Below are 13,375 nucleotides of genomic sequence, written 5' to 3' on the forward strand. Positions count from 1 at the left end.
TCTTTGCATCAGGAGGGATGGAGTTACATCCTACCCGCATGTGCTCCTCCCCTCCCTACCTACTGCATGTGAAAATAACTGCAGAGGTGATAAATACCGATCGATGTGTGGTTTTCACTTGCCTTATTATCACCAGCATTATCTTAGTGAATTGTGGCCAATTGGCTTGATTCATCAAAGTGAACCTAAACCGAACGAGAAAAAAAAAGTTTCACTTAAAGGGAAGGTCCAAGCTGTAACAAAAAAAAACTCCACTTACCTGGGGCTTCCTCCAGCCCCTGGCAGTCGTTCTGTGTCCTCGCCGCAGCTTCTCTCACTTCCGGTGTCCTGCGCTGAAGAAGCCGAACTGCGCAGTAGGGACCCGATGATGTCGCATACACTACGTGTCCCCTCGCCGTGGAGGGCACATGAAGCTGACCCGAAAGCCGACCTGGTGAGGTCGGCTTCTTCAGCGCAGGACACCGGGAGTGAGAGGAGCTGCGGCGAGGTCCCAGAACGACTGCCAGGGGCTGGAGGAAGCCCCAGGTAAGTGGAGTTTTTTTTTGTTTTGTTTTTTTGCCCCCTGTAGTCGATATGTGCCACCACAGCACAGTATACAGCTTGAACACCTGTGAAACACGTTGTATGTCTATTCTCTCGAGGTGTCCATAGGTAGGATTACCAACAAATGCGGTTTGCAATGTTTACATCTATTTAGGTGTGCTTTAAGGCCTCTTTCACAGGGTAGGCTGAAGGAGTTGAAGTCATTACCCATCAGCTGCTCCTTTGCAGCGGCTAGGTGCTTGCTATCGCTCAGCACAGCCATGGAGAGACAGCCACCTCATTGCATCTCATCTGAATGCGGCTGCAGCTGTGCAAACATGATGTTTTCTGCTCCCAGTAACTGCATCCCATGCCAAACACTGACCAGTGTGGTGTTCGAAACGCTGCCATTGCAGCCAAAAGGCACCTAAATTGCAGCCAAAAGGCACTTGCTGAGCAGCGGACGGAAGGCTGAACTGTTTAACAAGAACGCAGCTTAGTCTCCCGCATGAAACATTCTCAGGGCCCTTTCCATTTTACTGCACCTCACCGCTATGCTAATAAAAGCCTATAGGTGCTTTCATACAGCATGCGGTGTGATGGAGGTCACCGATCTACCATGGGCGGATACCGACGTTACCGCGCGACCTCTGCGGCGGCGGGCCAGAAGTCATGTAAGTCTATGACGACGATGTGGTGTGTATGCGCGGAACTGTATTTTTACAATACACTTCTGCGCACTTCCGTATCTCCTAAACAGGAAGTGACCGCAAACGAGCATCACTTCCTTTTTGAATCCCGGCAGAAGGGGATTACCACGCGGTAAAACCCGGAAGGCCTGTTTTTGTCGGTGCCCCCTGACCACAGTCTGAAGCCGCACCCACAGTTTGCATTTTGCTTTCATTTCTTTTTATTTCCTCTATGAAACATAGGTGGATTAATCCCTGAATTAAGAGTTGTGTCCCTATGAGATAGTGCACAAAATATGGAATATTGGTGAGGTCAGAGGACAGGCTTGAAATCCACAGACTTAGGTGCCCATTTGTATGTGTCTAAAAAATGCCACTAAAGTTATATGCACTTCTGTGTGATGTAAGAAGACCTACATTTGATCATATAATATGACTATTTCAGAAATTTGGAGGGAGATGTCGCTATTCGAAGTTCAGCCGCAGTGTACACTTACTGCAAGTCCCGAGGACTGTTTGCTGGCATATCCTTGGAAGGTTCTGGTTTGATTGAAAGAAAAGAAACCAATCGCAAGTAAGTCTGACATCATCATTGGGGTGTTACCAGGAATGAAAGTCCATAGCTCCCAACTGTCCCTCTGTTGGAGGGACGGCCCCCCTTTGGATACCCTGTCCCTCTGTCCTCTTTCTGCCTCATTTGTTCATCTTGCAGGACTGATGTACAGATCTGAGTAAATATATGTTTTTTTTCTACTTAAAGTAGATCGAGATAAACTTTTACTCATTGCATAATTGTGTTCCTTTCATATAGTTTATAGTGCATTCCTAAAACCAAATACTTTTTTTTTTTCGTTTTAATACTCCAATTCCCTATAAACTAAACAAGCCTCGCCCACAGCTTCTCCAGAGAGCCTTGGCATTATGAGCCTTAGTAGCAAGGGCTTATGGGAACTCAGTATGGGCAGGAGGAGGAGGTTACTAGCCAGAGATTTCAGAGGCAGAGGGGAGGAGGTGAGGGGAGTGAAGTTTTCACAGGCTGAGGGCTGGAGATACAGATCAGCTTGCCTGTGTGTAACGTGACAAACAGAAAATGGCCGCTCTCATTTTATCACAGGAATAAATAATCATAAACTGTTGAAGCACTTTGCAGCTAGATTTGCTGTGTATACTATCTAAACTTTAGAAAAGATGTATAAACAAGTTACTTGTTATAGTTAGTTTTTCATCTCGGACCTGCTTTAAAAATGTGTTTAATTGAATCTAAACCTTATTCCCATCCTTTAAATTGATATGTTTCTTATTTTCAACTGTTAAAATGAAGGAAAATGAACCAGGATAGAAGGGACCAGTGTGGTTTGAATTATAAAACAACATATTTTTCTTATGAAATCTTTATGGTATGTGTGATTAGGGGTGTAGTGGGGGGGGGCATGGTTAAAGGTGTGGTAGGGGCGTGGCTTAAGTGTCCCTCTTTCTTATCTCAAAAAGTTGAGCGGTATGCTGAAACACCTGATGCTAGATTCTGGTAGCTATGTGAGGTAAATAGTTTTTTGTAGGTAAAATACCTCATGAGGTATTTTCCTCTTTTTTTTTTTTTTTTTAGCAATTCAAGATTTTTCTCCATTTCTGAACATGAGGTAAAACATGAGATAAATGCATAAAGTGAGGTAAAACATGAGGTATTTCAGCGGTAGGCATACAGTAAATAAATAATAGTAGTCTTTAATTGTCTTCCATAAGTTAAGCCCAGTCTACACATGCCGATTTGTCTTATCAATCGAGCCGCATCATAAGATCCGACAGGTCTGATCTCGCCGCGGCCGATTCCCCGCGAGCGGACAATAGCGGGGAATCGAGCGGAAGATAAGCGGCGCCGGCGGGGACGAGCGGGTATCGAATCTGACGCACGCACGGGCGAGCGGGTACGAGGCGGGTACGCACGGGGATGCGGAAGAGTCGATCCGGCGGCTAATCGAGCCGCCAGATTGCTCCGTCTAGATCAGGGGTCTCAAACTCGCGGCCTGCGGGCCATTTGCGACCCTCGATACAATATTTTGTGGCCCTCGCCGGCAAAAGCTTCCTTATAGTTCGCTTCAGTGCTCCCAAGTAATCCGCCGCATCCCCGCCGCTAAACGATCCAAATCGACCGGGGGGCAATCCGCAGGCATTTCCTGGAAGGGGCAGAGCTTTTAGCTTCAGCTCTGCCCCTCCTGACGTCAATCGCGGCGCATCGCCGCCTCTGCCCGCCCCTCTCTGTGAAGGAAGAGTGAGAGGGGCGGGCAGAGGCGGTGATGCGCCGCGATTGTGAAATTCCTTATGCGGCCCAGCCTCATCCTGACTTTGCCTCCTGCGGCCCCCAGGTAAATTGAGTTTGAGACCCCTGGTCTAGATGGAGCTTTAGGATAGTCTTTGGAAGATTTTTTTTTTGAGGGGGAAAGGTGTATTTGATTATGTAGCAACCTATGAAAAGTATATTTGGTTATTTTCGGTTAGCCGGGCGCAACCGGCAGCAGAGTTACATCTTTTTTCTCTACTATCCATGGCGGCCTGGAGGGGGAATAGTAATTAACGCCACCTAGTGGTTGCGCCCGGCTAACGGAATAGTACCGTATATTTATAGGCATCCCTTATAAAAATAAATCCAGGAAATATTTGGGGTTTTATTTCTACAAAAAAACAAACAAACTGCAAAATGCATACAAATTGAATTTATCTCCAGATACAAGCAGGTCTTAAACTGTTCGGTAAATGATGTGCTAACATGCCCCCTAATTTCCATGAGTATAGCTATTTTCGGTAAAATTAATGCAAATTACCTCATAATTTACCTCATGATGTAAAACATGAATAAAACCTACCAAAATTGCTAAATGTCATTACCTCTTGAGGTAAATTACCTCACATGAGGTAATTTGTTTGATAACCCTACCAGAATTGAGGCCATATGTCTCTCACTTCAGGTTCCTTTTAAGTTCAATTGCAATTTCGCATGCAGGAAAAGGCATGCGATTTTGACAAGTGTGAATAGCCGCATATTGTTAAGTGGGGAGTTTTAGGTTAGACATCTCATTAAACGGTTAACATCAAAGTGGAGGGAGATGAAGTTTGGCTTCAGAAGGGGACTAAAGTAAAGGGAGAAAGGTAAGATTAAGTATCAGGAATAGTTTTCCATTCCAGTCAGCCAAGCTGCAACCTATTTTCACACTGGAAAAAAATACATATATCCAGGCACATCGCCTCTAGTTAGGACATTAAATAAGTTATTAAGGAAAGGGAGGTGCTGAAGGGGGTGTGGCTAGAAAACAGCAAAAATCTATTAACCCTTTGCACTCTCGCATGCAAATGTTCAAACAAATGCATTCACAGATTCACTCATCCAGGCACAACTGTTATCCCTACAGCTAAGTTAAAAGCCGGGGTTTTAGTTCACAGAAGAATGCATTCTTATGCTTAGTCACCTATACTGCACAGAAGTACCCAGGTAAACATAGGTGTCCTAACTCTGGCCCTGTAACATGCATAGTGCAGACATGCAAACATATTCATTGCATCAAACCTATCAATGGATTAGGAGCACACATCCTGACGTCCTCTCATGGGACAGACAGTGCATCTTACCAATCGCACAAGGGAGCTAACGTTATGTGTCCATGTGCACCATGCGCATGCACCAGCATAAGCTGTGTGCATGCTGACAAACACATACAGGGAGCAGAGACCATCCAGTTTTGGCACCTGGGTTTGGGGGATGGATCTGCTTTGCTGGCAGCTTGAGTCAAACTGTCATTAACAATGTTTATCTAATAAATATACTTTTTTTTTTAAAGCTATACTGTGAGTAATAGTCATTCTTAGTGTGATATTTTTTTTGATCGATTAGGTGCACACTCCCCTTGACTTGATTAAGGCTGCCGTGTAGGCCAAAATGTGTTGGCTCCTAGTAGCTTTTACCTCCAAAAAAGTAGAATTGGTTTGATGCCCTGGCATATATGCAGATATTTATGTATAACCTGCAGCGGTAGCTTGGCAAGCTTGTCTGCACCACCTTGTGTATGCAGTGGACAGGTTATTGCAGCTCCCTTGTCATGTTGTTAATTACACAAATTGACTAGAAATGAATGCTGAGTTGGAGATGTTTTTCCACGACTGTCCAAGTCCCACCTGACTCCTCTGTTAGATATCAGCATAACCGTATCCAGATAGAGAGGTGCATTTTATGAAATTATATCCTTTGCAAATGTTCAGTTTAATGCTTGAACCTCCTATATTTAAAATAAACCTAAGATGGGCAAATAAAATGATTTTATACTTACCCAGGTCGTCCTCCAGCCCCATGAGCACCAATGAGTCCTTTGCCGTCCTCCCCAGTGGCTCAGTTCGCCTGGTATTGGTCCCCGGAACCTGGCTCAGTCTTATCAGTTGGCTCTTATGCGCATGCTTGGCCCCTCTGCATTGCGCAGAACAGCCGACAGGCGCGACTGAGCCAGATTACCGGGACCGATAGAACGGAGCCAATAGGGAGGACAGTGGCTCAGTTCGCCTGGTATTGGTCCCCGAAACCTGGCTCAGTCTTACCAGTTGGCTCTTCTGCGCATGCTCGGCCCCTGTGCATTGCACAGAGCAGCCGACTGGCGCGACTGAGCCAGATTACCGGGACTGATAGAACAGAGCCACTCAGGAGGACAGCAAGGGACGCATCGGTGCTCATGGGGCTGGAGGAAGCCCTGGGTAAGTATAACATCTTTTTATTTGCCCAACTCAGGTACACTTTAAGCATAATACAGTACTACAATGAAGCGTTTAAGACTAAAACAATTTAATCATTAGCAAAGAATTTGGAGTTCGCTACGGTCAAAGCAGCAGCTTCTAAGATGTTCTAAGCATTCCCAGATGTGTCTCCGTTTTGTGTCACAGTGAGGAGAATGTCTCATATATTCTAGGAAAGTTATAAAATATGACCTATTTGACCTGCTTCTTTCACACTATTTAAAACAGTTATTCAATTAATGGCCAACTGAAGTGAGAGGGATATGGAGGCTGCCATATTTATTTTCCATTAAACAATACCAGTTGCCTGGCAGCCCTGCTAAACTCTTTGACTGCAGTAGTGCTTTAATAACGCCAGAAACAAGCATGCATCTAATCTTGTCAGATCTGATAATGTCAGAAATACCTGATCTGCTTATGCTTACTCAGGGTCTATGGCTGGTAGGATAAGCCAGGTAACTGGTATTGCTTAAAGGATAACTGAAGTGAGAGGTAAATGGAGGTTGCTATATTTAGTTCCTTTTAAGCAATACCAGTTGTAGGGCAGTCCTGTTGATCCTCTGCCTTTAATACTGTCAGCCATAGACCCTGAACAAGCATGCAGCAGATCAGGTGTTTCTGACATTATTGTCAGATCTGACTAGATAAGCTACATGTTTGTTTCTGGTGTTATTCAGACACTACTGCAGCCTAATAGATCAGCAGGGCTGGCAGGCAATGTGTATTGTTTAAAAGGAAATAAATATCACCTCCATAGACCTCTAAAATTCAGTTGTCCTGTAAAAGGAAATAAATATAGCAGCCTCTTTATCCCTCTCGCTTCAGTTCTACTTTAAAACTGGATAATTTCACAAATGAATAATATCTAATAGGAACTACTGTATGTAGTGTTTTCTTTTTGTTTCATTTATTAAATAGGTTTAGAAATAATGACATGTTTAACCACTTTCGGATTTCCCAGACGCTTAACTACGCCCCTATTGACTTAATTAGCGGATCAGGGGCGTTTATAAACGCCCCTGCCGCTATTGTGCTGTGCGGGCGCGATCGCGCGCGTGCACGCGCGCGCTCCCGCGCGCCCCCGCTCCCGCGCGCTCCCGCGCTCCCGCCCGCGGGTGCGCGCCCCCGTGCGTGCACGTGCACGTGCACCAGCTTCATTTATTTCTGGGTGGGATTGATGAATGGGAGTAATTACTCCCATCACCAATCAGATGCCTGTAACCATGAATGAGCACTGCTATAAGCCAATAGCAGTGCTCATTCATTTGTGAGGTTTACAAACAATGTTGCCAGCACTTGAGAAGATACAGTTACCTTGTAATCACTCCTGAGAGGATTACAAGGTAACTGGATCTTCTTTACTTGTATTCTGACTGCCACCTAGTGGATTTTATAAATATACCAGGACTGATCAATAAATATACCAGGACTATATACCCCTGATCAACCCTGATCAACCCTGATCAACCCTGATCACCCTGATCAACCCTGATCTAATCCTAGCCTCCCTTGCTTTTTTTTATAGAATATTATTTCTGCTGTATTTTTGTGGACTCTTTTTTTTCTCTCTCTCTTTTTTTTTTTTTTTACAATTTGCCTCTATACAATTATAGTGTATATCCTATATACATTTTCTATAAAGATGGCAAAGAGAATGTATTCTTTGCAAGAGGCGTTCGCCATTCTGGAGCGTGACAGTGACAGTGACAGTCACAGCAGCAGCGAATTTGAGGATGATTTGGAGTCCACAGATATTGATTGGCTGCCGTCCGAGTCAGAAAGCGACTCAACGGACAGCGATTCTGAGTCTGCTGGGCCATCCACAGCTCAGCCATCTAGGAGCGCGGAGCAGGCAAAGGGCATTAGTGACACTGACACTGCTTCTGAAGGAGGGTCACCTATAGCTACCTCCAGCAATGCCATCCCAAGAGGTCAGAGGGCTGCCAGGCCAAGGCAGAGCATGCCAGCAAGGGTACCACAGAGGGAACCACTACCCTATGATCTAAGGGACCCACAATGGTCAGCATCTAATATGGAGACCCCTAACCTCCCTCCCTTCACAGCCAGGAGTGGCCTATTAGTGGACACCAGCAACATGCAGCCCATTGACTTTTTTGAACTTTTTTTGCCAGAGAGCTTCCTGCAGTATGTCTGCGATCAGAGCAATATCTATGCCCAGCAACGCATAGCAGACCATCCCACCTGTGTGTTAGCTTCCCACTGGACCCCTGCAACTACCCGTGATTTGAAAGTTTTTTTGGGATTGACTTTCGATATGGCCCTTTCTCCATTACCTGAACAGCAACTGTACTGGACAAAAAATCCAATCCTCTGCATCCCAATTTATTCGTCCAGAATGACCAGACGCCGCTACCAAATGCTGCTAACCTGCTTGCATTTTAGCAATAATGCAGACCACCTCCCACCTAACGACCCAGCCCATGACCGACTATTTAAATTGAGGCCCTTCATCGACCATTTAAATAGAACTTTTGCAGAAAAATACATGCCAGAGCAAAGAATAGCCATCGATGAGTCCTTAATCCCTTTCCACGGGAGGCTGGCAATCAAACAATATATACCCAACAAAAGGTCACGGTATGGGATAAAACTGTACAAGTTGTGCGAAAGTGGGAGTGGCTATATCTATTCACTAAAAGTTTATGAAGGGAAGGACAGCTTAATACAGCCTCCTGGATGCCCTCCCTACATGGGTACAACAGAGAGGATAGTACTGGACCTCCTCAACCCTCTACTCCACCAGGGTTACCACCTTTACGTGGACAATTTTTACACGAGTGTTCCACTGTTCAAACATTTATTTTCAGTCCAGACTCCAGCCTGCGGAACTGTCAGGGCAAATCGCAAAGGCCTGCCATCAGAGGTCGTTCATAAAAAACTGAAGAGGGGGGAGACCTGCAGCCAACGGAGCAACGAGCTGCTCGCTTTAAAATTTAGAGATAAGCGCGATGTCTTAGCCCTCACCACCATCCACACCGAGGCAACAACAACTGTGAGGACTCGTAGTCGGGAAGTAGTAAAACCACTGGCCATCGCTGAGTACACCAAGTTCATGGGGGCAGTGGACTTGTCCGACCAGGTTTTGGCACCATACAGGCTCAACAGGAAGAGGAAGATCTGGTACAAAAAAGTGGCTCTATATTTTTTCCAGATGTGCCTCCAAAACGCCTTTGTCCTGTACAAAAAATCAGGTAACAGGGACTCTTTTTTAAAGTTCCAGCTGGCAATAATTACATGTCTCCTTTTTGAATCTGGACAACCTGCCCCAAACCCAGACCAACTTCGTGCAGAAAATGTTGCCAGATTTGAGGGAAATCATTTTCCTGCCCCACTCCCCCCAACTGCATCAAAACCATACCCCCAAAAAAGGTGCAGAGTTTGCAGGAAAAATCACGTTCGAAGGGACACACGATATCATTGTCCGAAATGTCCGTCCAAAGCAGCACTATGCCTTAATCCCTGCTTTGAGACCTATCATACAGTCCTTCATTATTAGTTGTTTTTTTTTTTTTTTTTTTTTTTTTACCCTTTCACTGCCTTTTTTTTTATGGTATAATTGAACTGTATTTGACTCTCCGGATCTGACCTCTGGCATGGCTGACAACCACTCTATGGAATTCGACCCCTGGCATAACTAACGACCACCCTCTGAACTCTGGCATGGCTGCCGAATTACCCTCTGACCTCTGGCATGGCTGATCTACCAAACTCTGACCCTTGGCATGGCTGCCGGACACCTTCGGACCTCCTGACTTCCACCTTGCTACAGCTTCTACAATGGTGAGTACCAATTTGTGTATGTTTAAAGACATTGTGAAGCCCTCAGTATACTTTGCTAAAGCCTTGTACACACTTTCAAGTATGATTGGCCAATCACTGATCAATTTTACTATTGAATCTTGAATAATATGAGCAGATTGTGTAGGTAAACCCTCATACTACAGTATGAGCGTTTACCTGCACAATCTGCTCATACTATTCAATATTTGTTGACTCTCATACTACATGGTAAGGTGGTACAATTGGTCAGTGATTGGCCAATTTTAATTGAAAGTGTGTACTGGACTTAAAAAAAGAATGACACTTTGGGGAGAAAATTGGCCTTGAAAAAGCTGTTGGTGCTACTTGTGGTTATCAGTGTGCGGTGTGCCCAAGAAGCTATCTGATGATGTATATAGGGTATCATTTTAACCGTGACAAGCGAGAGAATATGATTTGGGATGTAGTATTGTTGAAGTCTATGTCATGTGATTTTTTTTTCTCGCCAAACTGAAGAAAACTGTAAAAAAATGCTATTTTCAAACTTCTGGTACAATTTCAGCAAAAGGGCATGAATCCAAATGTTACAAAATATGTTTATCTGAGTAGGCCTAGGTCTCTAGTTTTCAGAATGGTTTGGTTTATGACCTGTACTGAATGTTCTGAGACACCAGGGGCTTTGCCAAGAAAGAATGACTGTATTACTTTTGTTGCAAAAAATGGCCTTGAAAAATCCAATGGTGCTACTTGTGGTTATCAGTGTGCGGTGTGCCCAAGAAGCTATCTGATGATGTATATAGGGTATCATTTTAACCGTGACAAGCGAGAGAATATAATTTGGGATGTAGTATTGTTGAAGTCTATGTCATGTGATTTTTTTTTCTCGCCAAACTGAAGAAAACTGTAAAAAAATGCTATTTTCAAACTTCTGGTACAATTTCAGCAAAAAGGCATGAATCCAAATGTTACAAAATATGTTTATCTGAGTAGGCCTAGGTCTCTAGTTTTCAGAATGGTTTGGTTTATGACCTGTACTGAATGTTCTGAGACACCAGGGGCTTTGCCAAGAAAGAATTACTGTATTACTTTTGTTGCAAAAAATGGCCTTGAAAAATCCAATGGTGCTACTTGTGGTTATCAGTGTGTGGTGTGCCCAAGAAGCTATCTGATGATGTATATAGGGTATCATTTTAACCGTGACAAGCGAGAGAATATAATTTGGGATGTAGTATTGTTGAAGTCTATGTCATGTGATTTTTTTTTCTCGCCAAACTGAAGAAAACTGTAAAAAAATGCTGTTTTCAAACTTCTGGTACAATTTCAGCAAAAGGGCATTAATCCAAATGTTACAAAATATGTTTATCTGAGTAGGCCTAGGTCTCTAGTTTTCAGAATGGTTTGGTTTATGACCTGTACTGAATGTTCTGAGACACCAGTGGCTTTGCCAAGAAAGAATGATTGTATTACTTTTGTTGCAAAAAATGGCCTTCAAAAATCCAATGGTGCTACTTGTGGTTATCAGTGTGCGGTGTGCCCAAGAAGCTATCTGATGATGTATATAGGGTATCATTTTAACCGTGACAAGCGAGAGAATATAATTTGGGATATTTGACAACTGAAACCTATGTCATGTGAATTTTCTTTAGCAAGAAACTGAATGAAAAGCAATAAAATTGTTATTTTCATATACTCGGCACCAAAATAAAACGCTTGTAAAAAAACCCACAAGTGACATAATTGAAAATACAATACATAAATAGCTACCTTAGTCACTCAGCTTTTTAAATATGTATGCCATGATGGTATATTACTGTTACTTTTACAGATAAGGGCTTTTAATTACTGATAGATGACAATGAAAAAACAGAAAACAGAAAACTGAAAAAATGTGCCTTTATTTCCAAATAATATATTGTCGCCATACATTGTACTAGGAACATTATTTAAATGTTGTGATAACCGGGACAAGTGGGCGGATAAAATGTGTTGGTTTTATCTATGGTATCTTTGTCTATTTTAAAACTACAGTGGTTGGAAATATAGAAATAGTGTATCTTTTCATTTTTTTCTCTTTTTTCTCTTTAAAATGCATAGAGAATAACATTATTACTAAAATAAAATATCACCCTTGAAAAGCCTAATTTGTGGCGAAAAAAACAAGCTATAGATCATTCACATGTGATGAGTAGCAATAAAGTTATCAGTGAATGAATGGGAGGAGCGCTGAAATGTAAAAGTTGTTTTGGTTTTAAGGGAAGAAAACCTGTGATCCTGAAGTGGTTAAAAGGGCACCTGAAGTGAGATGATGTGATAAACGTGTGTGTACAGTCCCAATCCTACCCAGAACTGGCTTGTGCTCTAGTTCCAGTTTTATATGATATTGGCCTCAATTCATTAAGCTTATCTCCTGTTTTTAATAATGTTTCTGAGCTGTTTCTAGAGTTATCACCATGGTGATTAGGCATGTAGTATTCAGGAAACCTTTTACCTCAGGCAAACCTAAACTTAAAGGGAAGGTTCAGGGAGGGTGGGTAAAAAATAAAAAATCAATTTCCACTTACCTGGGGCTTCCTCCAGCCCGTGGCAGGCAGGAGGTGCCCTCGCCGCCGCTCCGCAGGCTCCCGGTGGTCTCCGGTGGCCGACCCGACCTGGCCAGGCCGGCTGCCAGGTCGGGCTCTTCTGCGCTCCAAGGCCCGGCACTTCTGCGTCCCACGCCGGCGCGCTGACGTCATCGGACGTCCTCCGGGCTGTACTGTGCAGGCGCAGTAGTTCTGCGCCTGCGCAGTACAGCCCAGCGGACGTCCGGTGACGTCAGCGCGCCGGCGTGGGCCGCAGAAGTGCCGGGCCTTGGAGCGCAGAAGAGCCCGACCTGGCAGCCGGCCTGGTCGGGTCGGCCACCGGAGTCCACCGGGAGCCTGCGGAGCGGCGGCGAGGGCACCTCCTGCCTGCCACGGGCCGGAGGAAGCCCCAGGTAAGTGGAAATTGATTTTTATTTTTTAGCCACCCTCCCTGAACCTTCCCTTTAACTCTTCTGTCAATAAGTTAAGGAGAGATCTGTAAAGTTAACGTTTCAATCCTTTAAGGAATCATCAGGGAAAAAAAACAAAAATTAGCTTTACTCACCTGGGGCTTTCTCCAGCCCCTGCAGCCGACCTCTCGGCTGCCGTCCCGGGCTCCCCGCACGGTGTTCAGGCCGACCTCGAGGTCGTCTTTACTGCGCCTTCGTCAAGCGCCGCTGTCAATCACGGCCACGTTGTCCGCGGCTTACTGCGCAGGCACACACTGCACACAGTGAGGGGAGGGGGCACATAGCTGTCAGCACTCATCTATTTTTTTTCTTTATTTTGTATATTGCGGTGTGTGTGTGTGGGGGGGGGGGTGCAAACTGGGGTGCAGGGGGGGAGGGGTGTCACTAATAACCTCTTAATGAGTACAAGCTGAGACCCCTACTTTTGGGCCACTTTTTGGCTTATATTCGAGTATATATGGTAATTAAGGAGCCTGTGCATGGACTTAAATAAGTTCTTAAAATAAAGCTTACGCTGATTCCAGCATGTGTTCAGGTGTTCCCTGTGGTTTGCCAAGATTGCTCGATGATCCAACATACCAGGTCTTTA

At 44.4% G+C, this 13,375-nt stretch overlaps 1 protein-coding gene across 1 annotated transcript in view; it reads left to right on the plus strand.

The window, feature by feature from the left end:
* Positions 1 to 13,375, plus strand: part of SH3YL1 (SH3 and SYLF domain containing 1) — a 175,176-nt gene that overhangs the window by 64,459 nt on the left and 97,342 nt on the right. Inside the window, exon 6 of the mRNA XM_068280373.1 lies at positions 1,657 to 1,785. Within this exon, the coding sequence (XP_068136474.1) occupies positions 1,657 to 1,785 (129 nt within the window). The remainder of the gene's footprint in view (positions 1 to 1,656; positions 1,786 to 13,375) is intronic.

The sequence above is a fragment of the Hyperolius riggenbachi genome, chromosome 4, assembly GCF_040937935.1.
Source record: "Hyperolius riggenbachi isolate aHypRig1 chromosome 4, aHypRig1.pri, whole genome shotgun sequence".
Taxonomy (NCBI): domain Eukaryota; kingdom Metazoa; phylum Chordata; class Amphibia; order Anura; family Hyperoliidae; genus Hyperolius; species Hyperolius riggenbachi.